General features: G+C 36.9%; 2 protein-coding genes across 7 annotated transcripts in view; both read left to right on the top strand.

Moving 5' to 3' along the window:
• Positions 1 to 7214: 7214 nt before the first annotated feature.
• On the top strand, positions 7215 to 11921 carry LOC114365788 (keratin-associated protein 10-5). 6 transcript variants are annotated; one of them, XR_003656980.1, is made up of 4 exons: positions 7215 to 7647; positions 7836 to 8344; positions 8487 to 8933; positions 9173 to 9254. XR_003656980.1 is itself a non-coding variant. In XM_028322458.1 (3 exons), exons 1-3 carry the CDS (start codon positions 7282 to 7284, stop codon positions 11840 to 11842), a joined length of 582 nt encoding a protein of 193 aa, XP_028178259.1. In that variant the 5' UTR covers positions 7215 to 7281; the 3' UTR covers positions 11843 to 11921. The 6 variants fall into 6 exon arrangements, 4 of the variants coding, with proteins under 4 accessions (XP_028178259.1, XP_028178260.1, XP_028178257.1 ...); XR_003656979.1 differs by lacking the exon at positions 7836 to 8344; XM_028322458.1 differs by lacking the exons at positions 7836 to 8344; positions 8487 to 8933 and adding an exon at positions 11768 to 11921 and having other exon boundaries at positions 9173 to 9313.
• A 61-nt stretch (positions 11922 to 11982) lies between these two features.
• Positions 11983 to 13117, top strand: part of LOC114365738 (uncharacterized) — a 32307-nt gene continuing 31172 nt past the window's right edge. The window contains exon 1 of the mRNA XM_028322379.1: positions 11983 to 12118. Within this exon, the coding sequence (XP_028178180.1) occupies positions 12028 to 12118 (91 nt within the window). The 5' untranslated portion in view covers positions 11983 to 12027. The remainder of the gene's footprint in view (positions 12119 to 13117) is intronic.

Below are 13117 nucleotides of genomic sequence, written 5' to 3'. Positions count from 1 at the left end.
CACGTTGATGATGAGAATTGAACCATTATATTTTAATAGGTAAGGTAAAATGAGAGAAAGTTAATGGTGGCTAACCAAAGAGAATTTGATAAATGAGTAAAAGACCGAGTTTCAGTCAAAGGTATTTTAAATAGCATATTGTTTGTAAGGAAAAGTTTAGAGATACTTTTTTGTGACTTATATTTTTCTATGACAATGATAAGTAATACCATATTTGCAAGACATTGTGATAGTGAGCACGCATATCTTGCCAAGATTTATTATGAAATATTTGATTTCTGTCTTAGAATTACCCCTGAAATGGAAGTTTAACTCATAAATACAATCTTGTATATGTATAGGCACAACCCATTATTTAGTACCCATGACAACGAAAAGATATTGGATTTTTTGAGAATTTCATTTGTGTACAATATGCCGAACAAATTATAATATCGCTGTACGATAAATAACGTGCTCGTGATTTATAATAGTCCCCAAGCAGAATTCAAGGCGTCATCTGATGTAATCAACACCGTCATTTTTATGACTGTGGATAAAATTGTACTACAAAAAATAAAAATTGCTCGCCTGAAACATAATATTGCTTTTTCGCTGCGTATGAAAAGAACTACGCATTTTTAAAACTTAATTCGAAAGACTAAAAGATAAGTTCGTTCGTTCGTTCGTGCTTTTCAGCCAAATGACGTCCACTGCTGGACAAAGGCCTCTCCCCCAAGGATTTCCACAACGAAAAGAAAAGTTTTTTTAATCATTAATTTTGATACAAGAAATTAAGTAATGAACTCACAGAGGATACAACCACAAGTTTATAAAGGGAGTTGTAATTATAGGTTCCAATTTAATTTTAAAGGAAATTTCACAAACTTCGGGTTAATATTAATGTTAGAAACTATTCAGCAATATAATTTGCTTTCAGCGCTTTAACTTTGTTTGTAATATAATGAACTCGAAACAACGGAAAACTATCATCAAGTATAAAGGTGTAGTGCTTGAAATACAGCAGTTAGAATGACTTGAGGAAGTTACAAGTTTGCTGGTATGAAGCCAGTATACCACCTGGAACAATTGTGGCGTAGCAACACATCCGTGGTCCACATAATTTAATTATATTTCAGGGGTGTTGCTTGTTGTATCGTACGTCTGTATTATACGGAAAGTTTTGGTAATTTGGACCATTTTTTTCGAGACATTGAAACGAAAACGACTCTACCAATCAGAATAATAATACTAAATACCTGAGGCTGGAATGTTAATAGGTAACAGTAATTTGTCGGACCAAGCAATTGCCAAAATAATCATCAATTTGTTATAATAAATAAATAAATAACCTATTAACAATATGTATAAAAACATAGTAGGTATCAGTAAAAATACCTAAATGTAATCTTTTATGAAAATAACTGGCTGGCTAGAGATATGCCACATGACTACTGACTAATGACTCCGATCCCCTAGAGACTTTACCCCCGATCCCCCAGTGACTGAGGTTGATCCCTGATCCCCGATCCCCTATCTCACCTGTAGCGGTATAACGTTTGCGGAAAAATACCAGCTTAAAATCCAACAAAAAAGTAAATAAATAACAAATGAAAAACGAACTCACGTTACCAAGAGATGAAAATTACTTTACCAAAAATAGACTACACTAAAATTCACCGTAAAATTTGAAACAAAAACAATCTCGTAATTAGCGAGGAACGAAATGAAACCAGTAGAAAAAGGAACCCTTTTTCTGCGGGAGGCATAAATCTTCCCGTTTTGGAGATCAGACGCTAAGCATACACTAAAAACGAATTGTGTTTCCCTTTCAACTTTCTTCTGTGTTGCTTATCTTTGGTTTACTTACATCTATTTTATACTAGCTGACCCGGCGAACTTTGTTCCGCCTTAATGGCAATAAATAAGCAGACTTTTTTTTAATTTCGAACGGGATAAAAAGTATCCTATGTCCTTCTCCTGGCTCTAAACTACCTCCCTGACAATTTTCAGCTAAATCGGTTCAGCCGTTCTTGAGTTATAAGCGAAGTAACTAACACGACTTTCTTTTATATATATAGATTATTTACTCAGTCACTTTATTGTTACATTCTTGTAAACAAGAACACCAATAACAACAATAATACCCTAACGTTATTAATCATTAATATGAATTTTAAAAAGATCAGAACATTTGTTGATAAAATGAAGTTTAAATTTTTCTCTGTTTTTTAAACTTCAATTTTGCTCTAATAATCGTATAAAATCACCAGATGCTAATTTCTATACAAACTTTAAAATTAATTTACTTATTCTAAAAGCATGAAATATATTAGTCGAATATCTATAGCAGACATAATATTACTCACAGTATTAGGTATTTGAGATTTTGATGTTTGAAGTTGGACTTGAAAATTGTTATTCATCAAGTTACTGTTAACTTGTTATAAAACTGTGTCACACAGTCACACTACGAGAAAACTCAAAACTCGAGAAAAGTTTTAACTCACAAAAAACAAATCTAAAACAAGTTTTTGCTTCATAATTAGTTGCTAAGTTTCTTGTTGTATTTCCACGCGGATTTCCCCCGAGATGTCGAGTAATAAACAAAAGTACACTCCTTTATTTTTATGTTTTATCTCCGAGATGAAGTTTAGCACTTAATAAAATGTTTAAGAAATACAGCGAATGTTTCTTTCCATTATGAAAGATTCATGGTTGAATAGGTATCACATTTTTTCTTTAAAATACTTTATTTTATAGGGATTGTTTGCAGATTGGATTGGATCGCTTTCTCGATTATACAGTTGCACATTAATTTGCAGCATTAACACTGCTGAAATTGTGAGAGATATGAATATCTTCAGTTCCATTAAAATGCATTAAGAACATTATTTTATTTGAATACCTAACAAAGACTCGTAAGTAAAATATCTTACCTAACAATTTCCTAGTAGAGAGCTACTCTAGTAGCAGGTTGCAGGCAGGCAGTTTAAATAGGTGATTAAACTGCTTAATCATACATAATTTAAAAAAAATAACATTATCGTTATACCAATAATACCTACCAAAATCGGCCAATAAAAATTTTTTTACGCATTAAAAATGTAATAAAGAGTACGAAGTGGCCACTCGATTAACTGTCCTAAAACAATGGGAAAAGCTCTTTATGAAGCCAAGAGCACTTCCATTTACAGTCCCTTTTATTGATGCACAGATAGGGAAGGCCTATCAAAATTTAAATGCGGCCCATTTTGTTGTATTCAGATTGCGGGTCAGTAATGAAAATATTTTTATTTTCCCGAATATTGGGTTATACAATCGGGCCTTCCGATTATTATCCCAATTCGATTATATTCCGATTGTGATTACTGGAGCATTTTTGGTTATCCTTTTTTGTGGCGAGTGACTAAAATTGCAAATAAAATTGTAGCGGTCGACCGCGCCGCTTGAAGACGGACGGGAAATATGGCGCTTTCATAAAATCCGAGGTGTCATTTCCTTTTGAATAGTTCGTTATATCTGCGCTGCGAACCACGGCGTGTATAAAAGTGTCAGGTTATTCAGGTTATTACGAGTAGTCCCGAGACCCTGGGAGATCGTTTCGGGCACGGATGGTATAAAGCGGACACTAAATCTTGCCCCTATTGACAAATGACGCCGCTCGTTACAATACCGTATCGTTTTCCATGCCCATCACATTTTATATTTCCCCCGTATCTATTGGATGTACCATCGTAAACTTATATTTTCTCTTCTTCCGGAGCGTTAGGAGTGAATATTTTTTTCTAATAATATTATTTTACCCCATGCGGTTTTATGTTACGTTTCTGTAAAAAATAGGATTTATTCTTAAACATCATCATCACCTACACACGATGCTCACGATATTAAGCGTAGATTTAACTGCGTAAATACAATCAAAGTCATTCGTACAGGCGACAGAGCACATTTTGTTCCGAAATCACACTTTAAATTACAACTGCATAAAATATCGTTATGTTTTCTAAACCTGCCATCGCGTCTGTTGTACCAAGATGCTACTTTACACTCATCAACCCACCAATACTGTAAATTTCGTCTGCACATCTTGCAGAATGACATCACATATTTTGCCAGCTGTGACCACCGAAGAATTGCTCCACCTACCAATCAACAATACATACCTATCTACTAAGTATAGGTATTACCAATCAGTAGAGCACGAAATCGAAAACACCAAAACAATTTCATCAAAGCTAAATTCTGGTATAAAGTTTAGCGCGAAAAGTCGACAGCTAAGGAAAAGTTAATTGAAAACAGTTTCCCCGACTCTTTTACGCATTTTACCTTCGCGCAAAAACTTCTGTTTCGTAAAGTTGAATTCCTCGTAGCACAGGTACCTATTAAGAAGCGTAAAATGACTGTGTATTTATTGAGTTTTCTTAAATCTTAACCTTTAGGAAGTGGGGCGGAAAACATTAATAATACCGATTGAATTAATAAAGGTATGCTTAGCTATCAGTAAAATAACAAGGTTGAAACAACACGTGCAGAAAACATCTACTTAATAGGTATCTATTGTTATGCGAATCATTGACTTAGATTTAAGAGCGTTTCGACGTATTTTGTGATTGTTTTGTTCGTTAGAAGTACTTTTTATTAATTTAATAATGACCACACGTGCAACATCTGGAAATAGAATCTGACTTCCAAGAGTCTATATCCGTAAAATATTCTGACATGACAAACTATGAAGAGTTTATTTTATTTATTTATTTATATTAGGGAAACAAACAATTTTGATATACAGACAAATAATCACACAAAAAATAGGACAGAAATCAGCAAAGTTTCCACAGTTAAAATGAATACAGAGTGCAGACTAAAAATTAATTAAATAATTAACAAAAGCATTCAAAGTTAAGTAATAAGAAACGTTNACAAATAATCACACAAAAAATAGGACAGAAATCAGCAAAGTTTCCACAGTTAAAATGAATACAGAGTGCAGACTAAAAATTAATTAAATAATTAACAAAAGCATTCAAAGTTAAGTAATAAGAAGTGATTTACGTTAATTGGTAAATATATCTTTTACACGTATTATTGTGTATTTGTATAACTCTACAAACAATGAATTGAACATAAAATAAATTAAAATTACAAGGGACGACAGCATTGTGTGTTATAGACCGATTCTTTGTATTCAGCTCTCTTTATGTCGCATACAAGTGGAAAGAATTTATCACGACTCGATAAATAGGCATGTATGAACCCTCTTTGTGGAATGGGTCATAAATCACTCGAATGAACACGAGCATTCTTTGACAAAAGTACCATCATAAATAAATAAATACGCCCTCTTGCTCGATTCTCACAGACCTCTTTAAGGTGATGCGCTATTATGCAAATAAATGATGACAGTAGCTTTGTGGTTTATTTATTATCTCTTTACCGAGTTATGCTTTTCATTTTTTCATTGGAACGGGTTACTTTTTCTACTGTTACATTAGTTAGTACCCACTCTTCGTATATTTGTTTTATGTATTTTGCAAGTAAAATGAGATTTGCTAATGTAATGATAAGCTCAGGCTTATCATGTCTGATATTGAGGTAAAAATTCCACCTTATTTACCATGGCGAATTGTGTCTGTCTTTGCCATTAATTTGGGACTTATGTGTGTTAAACATTTAAATTGTAAGTTTTTGTTACAAGAGACGTTGCACACTGGGTATTTTCACGCAAAACAAAACGGCACGCTTTGTTCACGGAAACAATAAATAACCGCGCGTCACCGTGCATCGTTTGAGCACCGCAAGACAAACTCAAGATTCAGGTTCTGGCGAAAAATCAAGTGCTATGCCACATTGCCGATGTGATGAGCGCCACGTGCTACACGTAAATAATATAACTAAAGCCAACATTTGGGGTGACAATTTAATATAATATCCATACAATTATTCCGCAAGTCAGCAACATCGTGCGGAGGCTTTTATCAACGAGATGGTCACTCACACGACATGTCTTACATAATTTCCGCTCTCCCACAACGGCCTTATTTATCTCAGACATAGGATAGATAAATAAAGATATATATCTCGTGCTCTATTCAAGTGTGCAGAGTGGAAACATCTTACACGAGTGTACCGCAAGGGACCCTTGAAAGGGTTAAGTCGATTGGAAGTAATCGCCTTTTTCAGGTAATGTTAGGTCTCGGTTGTTATTACAAACATATTTGTTATTTGGTACAATTTCTAAAGCATTTCATCTGAGTAAATAGTTATTCTAATTAATATAAGATTTACTAAAATGGTAAATTATTGGCCCGAATTAATGTTTTCAGTATTAATAACAACGCTATAATACCTCTATTTGTACACTACAATAATCGTCTAAAGTAAAACTCATTTCACTTGGCGAAATACACATTATGGTAGCAATGTAAAGAATAAAAGTGTGATTCGAACGGTCTAAGTTTGCCGTTTTAAAGCTGGAGACAAAACGTTTGCCTTCAAAATTTTATCAATACAAACAAAATGCACTAGAGTACATTTTCATGGTTGGCTCGTGTAAACATAGACAAGAATTGTGAAGCAATTTGAACAGTGTACTAGAAAGATTTCTATGTTATTGTGAGCATTCGTTTTATTTTGTTGTTTTTGATTTCATATGTGAATTTACTGTATATTTTTTTCAATGGAATACCATATGTTATATCATAAGTTCCTTTAGCAACATAAATCCATTTTGACGAGTTGATTTGAATCAAATTATACCCAATGGCCTTAGTGGCTGACTATCTTCAATTCTCTTCGGAAATGATGAACGGAATCGGCAAGTAAAAGGCATTAAATCTGTCTGGCGTTCGATTTGCATTGGGAAAATTGCATTTTCGAGTCGTTGGCGACAAGGAGGCGCCTGCAAATGTTTGCAAATGCTTTCGAAAGCTTTGCTTTGGGATTTTACGCTGTATGACAAAAAGCGTCAAAGTGCCAAAAATATGTAAAAGCGGTTGGTGCTTGTGTATTTTTATTGCGGAACAAGCACTCAGGAAAATCCTGCGGGAAAAGCATTCCTGAAGATCAGAATAAGAACGTAATGTGTAGCAAGAACTTTTTAGTGTAAGCACCTACTTACTTTAAAAATTGACTATTGGCCAGAAATAAAATAAGACAAATAAAAATAACAAAAAGAATTCGATTTGAATTTGACATTAATAGATATAAAATTTTCAGAAAAACATCCAAAATTTTTTGTGAAAATTAAAAATATTATGGTATAAAATTTTAAAGTAAATTAAATAAAAAGATTTGAAAAACATGGCCTGCTGCTATCCAGAGGATTGTGGAGAGTATGCTGTGACGCCGATGCTGATAGCGCCTTGTTTGCCGACGAAGTGTTGCGAGGACCCGCCAGTGTGTTATCCTTGCTTGCCGCGATGTCCTAAAGGGCAGATGGTGTATTGTTGCGAGAAGCGGCCTCCACCCAGACAGTCTCAGAGCTGTGAGAGCGACGAAGGTTGTTGTGATCCGCCACCAGCGCCGCGGCAGAAATGCTCCCGACCACCACCCGCCCCTCGCCAGTCCTCATCTTGTGCAGCGCCTCCCAACTGCTGCCCGACCTGCTGCAGGCCAATGAAAACAAAATACGTCATCCCTTGCTATCGATATGAAGATGGACGTATTGTAAGTCCTTTTGCAATTTATTTTTTATTTGAAAGCCTTGGTCACAGTGTACCCCTTGCCACGTCTTTTGTTTTGCGTTTGCGTACGAAAATGTTAAAGTAGAAAGGCTACACTGTGACCCATTGAAACCTTTCTCCTATTTCCTGAAACCAATAGCGAAATTTTAAGCATAATGTTGTTGGTTTCAGGAACAGTACGTTCCGACACGTCACGGTAGGCTTCCCATGACAGCGTACCAACGGAACGGAATTCAGGATCAAATTCATGGGTATAGAGGGGCGATCCGATACTTATGTGCAGGAGAGGGCCCGAGAGGCTGTTGTGTTTACACCGCAGTCGAACCAATCAAGAGACTATTTCCTAAAGTCACACAAGAAGTCCTGCCTGTTAAAAGGAAAAAGGATAAGAAGTGAAAATAGAATCCCAAAAAATCTATTTGTTTACGTTGTCGCGTGATTAGTCTTGATATAAGTAAGGCGACAATTTCAATGCCCGCCAGGTAAATCCACTGCCATCTTCTGCACTTAAGCGAAATGGACTTCAAGACCAAAAGTTTATAGAGAGCGGTGGTATTTCATACATTCGCAAGTCCTGGCGCGAAGCGATATGGAGCTACTGTCCTATAACAATACCAGTCAAACCAATGAAGAAACTTCCCGTCTTAGTTACTAAGAAGTGATGTCTGCCTGCTCTCGTGGTAAATGCATTAATATTGTTAGTTTGGGCTTGAAAGGCGACATATTAAATAAGATTTTTGATATAATTATACACATTCGGATCTTTTTTAAGTTGTCTGACGAGTGAAATTGAATTAACTGCAACTGTCTGGTCGATTGCAGGTGAAAACATTGCCAGTGACTGCTTTCAAACGCAATGGGATGCAGGACCAGGAACACTCGAAGCTATTGGGCACTACGAATTTCCTCGTCAGACACCCGCGCGATGTGTCCATTGAGTGCGACATTTGTACCAACCCAGTCAAAGTAGCGGATCCCGCAAAAGTGCCCCCATGCCAAGCTAAGCCTGTGCTAGGCTGCGGCTTACTGAAAAAGAAACCAATAGAAGTGTCGCTAGAAGACATATTAGACGATTGAAACATTTTCTCGCGTGCACTGGGCTAGACCTAAGGAAATGAGTTGAAACGAATGTTTTGACATGTGAGTCATTGCGCCTCGAGGAATGAAGGCGCCGAAATAAACGGGTTTGCCCACGTAAGCGGATTTTCAGCAGTACAATGTGCGAAAGGGTCAAACTAATGTTTGGATTTGTCAAGATGGAAATTTCGTGTATGTATAATGCAATTTTTGTTTGTAAGAAAAAGACCCTTGCCATAAATAAACTAGTATGTTTTCATATCCGGGGTAGTTTTGATAGTAAGTTGTGTTAGTAAGCTAGCAAGATACTTCGTGGTAATACTCTTTTATTCTGGTACAGTTTTTAGATCTAACATTAGGTCCCCATTTTCATAGCAAAATAACCTTCAATTTAATTAGCTTTGGATTAACGTCTTTTTCTTTTGTTCCAGACTAACCAGCCGACGTTGCTGATGCGGCGCGCCTGCGAGGTCGCGGTCGGAGCGCGCCAGCGCCGCAAGCCCTTCGTGCTGTCCACCTACAGCGCCGACCCCTACAACGTGGAGCAGCGCTACCACTGTGAAGATGAACGGGTATCTCACAGTTAGTTTATCTCCTACAGTTAGTTTTGGTTCTACTTCGTGTATTTGTAAGACTGGGAATCCTTTAACTGCCTATAGCACCGACATAAGGGTCGAATGGAGCAGTGAAGATGTGCTGGTATTTCATGCTCAAGGACTGGAACCATGAAGCGCTATAATAATGTGCTTTTTTTCGAAATGCAAATAGTTTAACATGTTTTGATTGCTGCCAGGTGGAAACTGTCGGGATTTCCGAACCATTTACACAATTTTTAAATGCTTATCACAGCCACTTTTTCACGAGAATGTCTGTCATCTCAATATAATTTCTTTTTACACAGACAACATTTCCAACAAAATATTGTAATAATAATATCTTCTTACTAAGTTGTTGTAAGCGATTACTACTTCTAATAACACACGACATTTTACTTTAATTACTCATGTTAAAATGACGTCTCGTCAAAGTTTCTTATTTCAGAAAGTAATAACTTTAGTTAATAATTCAAAATTTTATCTCAAGGTGAACGTAAATTGTTGACGCCCGAAACCTGTCATAACGATTTTCTCCATCGAGGAAATGTTCATTTAATTTCGATTGGTCCCAGCGGTATTTTATGAAAAATTAATATTCAGTTTGAGGTTGGAAAACCGCCACCTGAATTGATTCCCACGCAATATCCTTTCAGAAACCAAAGCAAAAAGCCGAATAAACGTCGTCACTGGCGCCCAGGAGAAATTGAATTTCATTAAGAATCCAGTTCTGAACTAGAAAAATGAATTTCACCTCTGACATAAAAATTAATCCATCTTATTCGGAAAAACTTTGATACCATGCAAATTGGATGCCTCGATATTAAGAAGCTTATCTAGAGATCGGTTCCCTTTTTGATATTTAGTCGTTTCCAGTTTTATAAAACGTATTCGCAAAAACCAGTGACAAAATACGAATGCCAGTCATTGTTATCTAATTGATTTTCGAAACCTTACTTGTCTTAGCTTAATTTAAATAGGAAATGCTTCCAAGTGACGCTCTTGGATCCACAAACAAAATGAAAGTGTTTAGGAATCGAGTTATCTGGTGAATTAGAATTTTAATTGAATCTCACCACTCGTTTGCGAGCAAATTACGTAAGATTAGATGTTATTCGGGGGCCGGTTGCTGGGTATGTTTTTAACATCGATCGTGCTTCCTGGACCGCAATGTTTATTCGCTGAACGCGGCGAGGGTTCAGATGGGGATTTATTTCCGACTGGGGCTCGTGTGATTGGGCCCTATAATCCCGCAGGCTTGCACGGCCATCCGCACACAAAGTTTCGCCACTACTCCGTCCCTAACTCGTTAAATATTTTGCTTAGCACGAACACTTTAATTTAACCCAAATCGTTTCGTCACAAAATTGTTTATCCATGTTTTGATCGTAGTAAATCAATCAACACGCTACTTCGGACGTTCCATTTCCCCAGTAGGCGTTCATTCTTCGTAAAGTGAGAAATCTTAGATCTCCCCTAAACAATATGGAGGGTAGATGGAAAGCCGGAAATCTAAAGTTCTTATCCCCCTCGCACACTTTACGCTGAGTAATTAACAGAAAGCGTGTTTATTACACGAAACACCCAAGTTTTGGACAGGGATTCTGGCTCGCGATTTCAGTTTTTTTACCTGGAAGTTAATTTATTTACGAGACTCGACTTGAAAACTTATCTGCTTATGCAAATAACGAGATAGCTGTTTCGTCGTAGAGCGATTTTCGCGAAGTTTGCGAGTGGCCATTGCGTTTGTCTTAACGAAGTTTAGATTTCTGTCGAGTCGGGTAAAGTTTTGGTGAAGGGTGTATTTTAGATATTTTTTTAATTTTGTTTTTTTACGCGCAGGGTAACTGTTGTTTTCACTTCGAAAGAAAGAAGCCCATGTCCAGCTGCTGCTCGCTAGTGCCAAGCCACCACCACCATCACCCGTGCCCCGCGTGTCACCCCTGCGTCTCTAGTCCACAGTGCCAGTACACCGATTGTGTGCATGCCCGGGTGGTCGATTCTACCTGGAATCGGCCATCCTGTTGTTATTATTGTTGATGGTTTTGTTGATCGAAATCTTTTGTGATTGTCTGTGCCTAAACAATTTGGCGGCTGTGTTATTAAAGTTTGTATTTAATTATTTTTTTGTTTTATTTTATTTTATTTATTATTTGTTATTATCTAAAATATTCTTGTAATTACGCCAAGAACGCGTCAGAAAAGTAGGTAAAATATATATATCTGCAAAGCTTAGGATAAACGAAGTAGGTAGGGTATAGGTAATAATCATTTTAGGAACAGTGTAAGATAGTTTAATTATGTGCACTTTTACACAGAAGATCTACGTAAGTGAAAATCTTATTCAATTCATAAAATTATGTTAAAAACTTAAGTAGATAGAAGTAGTTAGCCTTTAATTAACCATAAGTTTAAAAGATTTTTTTGTTGCAGGTGCCACGTCCTTTGGATAACACGGCCAATCCAAGACACCTCTTTAAGAATTCGGGCATCTCAATAAGCGCTTGAACTATTTCGCGCAATCATGCGAAAGGGGTTACCTGTTGTTAGCTCGCTGAGGGTGCGTTGAAAGGGGTGGATGTATCGGGTGGGGTGTTGATGAGTGGGCGTCGGGGCAAATGAGAAGGCGGCGGTGGTCGGGGCGTTGGCTGGGGCGTCGTACGGGGCGTCTGGCGCGGTGACTCGCGCGCACGATGCGGCACGCGTTAGCGCTGTTGCTGCTCGCCGCGTTTTCAGCTGCCTCTGCGCAGATCGCTTGGACGCCGATTTTCTTGGACGGGAGCAGTGAGTTTTTGTATTATCCCTCATTTATTGTTATTGAGTAGACAAGTATCTCTCTGTCAGAAACTTCAAATGCTACCAGATACCCAACAGCTGCCACAGAATCAATCTAAAGTATCAGGGCTACCTTGCGCTCACAAGTTGGCGCCACAAAATGCCGCTATAGGGAAAGCTCTTGTCACTCGCTTGGGCTACAACAGTAGCAAACTGATGAGTGCTGAAGGAGTGAGAGTAGCACCATGATAGCGCTATTGAAAGAGCCTATCACTTGCCAACTAGTGACGCAAATACGGCAGCTAGGGCATGTAATATCGGAAGGTTTTCAATTCCGATATTGGATTCCGATATTAGATCTCAATATCGGAATTCCGATATTAATATCGGAATTGAGTTTATGTGCTATAAAATTAATATTTGGTTATATTCGTAAGAATTCTGGATTGTTTACAGTAAAGTAATGATTTTAATCAAAATATTCAATTTGGTACAAAACAGCACTTCATAAAATTGAAGTATTTTAAAACCATTTTTACGTTATGGGTATCCATTGCATTTGGTTTTTTATGTGACAAGAGGCAAACGAGCAGACGGATCACCTGATAATGAATGGTTACTGATAATGAACCTATATGGACTAGCATATAATAGGGATGTTTCCTGGGTCAAAAAGCAAGAGTTTTAATTAGTCCGTCAGTTAACTTATCAAAAAATACTCTACACGTATTTTTCACTTTTTCAAACTAATGAAAATTTAAAGAGATCAAGCGCGCCAAAGTTCATAAGAAGAGGCCCGTGACGTCAATGCGTGCATAAAAGTGCCGCACGTTGTGACGTCGTGCGGAAATTTAACGCACCATAACTATGTAATTATTTGTTAGATTGACAAATAAAAATATATGTGTACAATATTTTTTGATATTAAACATGACGGAGTAAAAAAATTTTTTTAGGAAACTAGCCCATTAAAGTGTTTTTGTAAAATCACAGGTATCAAACAAACTT

This window comes from Ostrinia furnacalis, unplaced genomic scaffold (genome assembly GCF_004193835.3).
Source record: "Ostrinia furnacalis isolate ACB-3 unplaced genomic scaffold, ASM419383v2 OfSCF7642, whole genome shotgun sequence".
Classification (NCBI taxonomy): domain Eukaryota; kingdom Metazoa; phylum Arthropoda; class Insecta; order Lepidoptera; family Crambidae; genus Ostrinia; species Ostrinia furnacalis.
This window is presented reverse-complemented; position numbering and strand designations above follow the sequence as displayed.

Excerpts from the sequence above, each read along its gene's own strand:
- LOC114365788 (XM_028322456.1), top strand. The coding sequence starts at position 7,282 with ATGGCCTGCTGCTATCCAGAGGATTGTGGAGAGTATGCTGTGACGCCG. Across the intron at positions 7,648-9,172 it reads GATATGAAGATGGACGTATT|ACTAACCAGCCGACGTTGCT; the intron begins GTAAGTCCTTTT and ends CTTTTGTTCCAG. Across the intron at positions 9,314-11,176 it reads ACCACTGTGAAGATGAACGG|GGTAACTGTTGTTTTCACTT; the intron begins GTATCTCACAGT and ends TTTTACGCGCAG.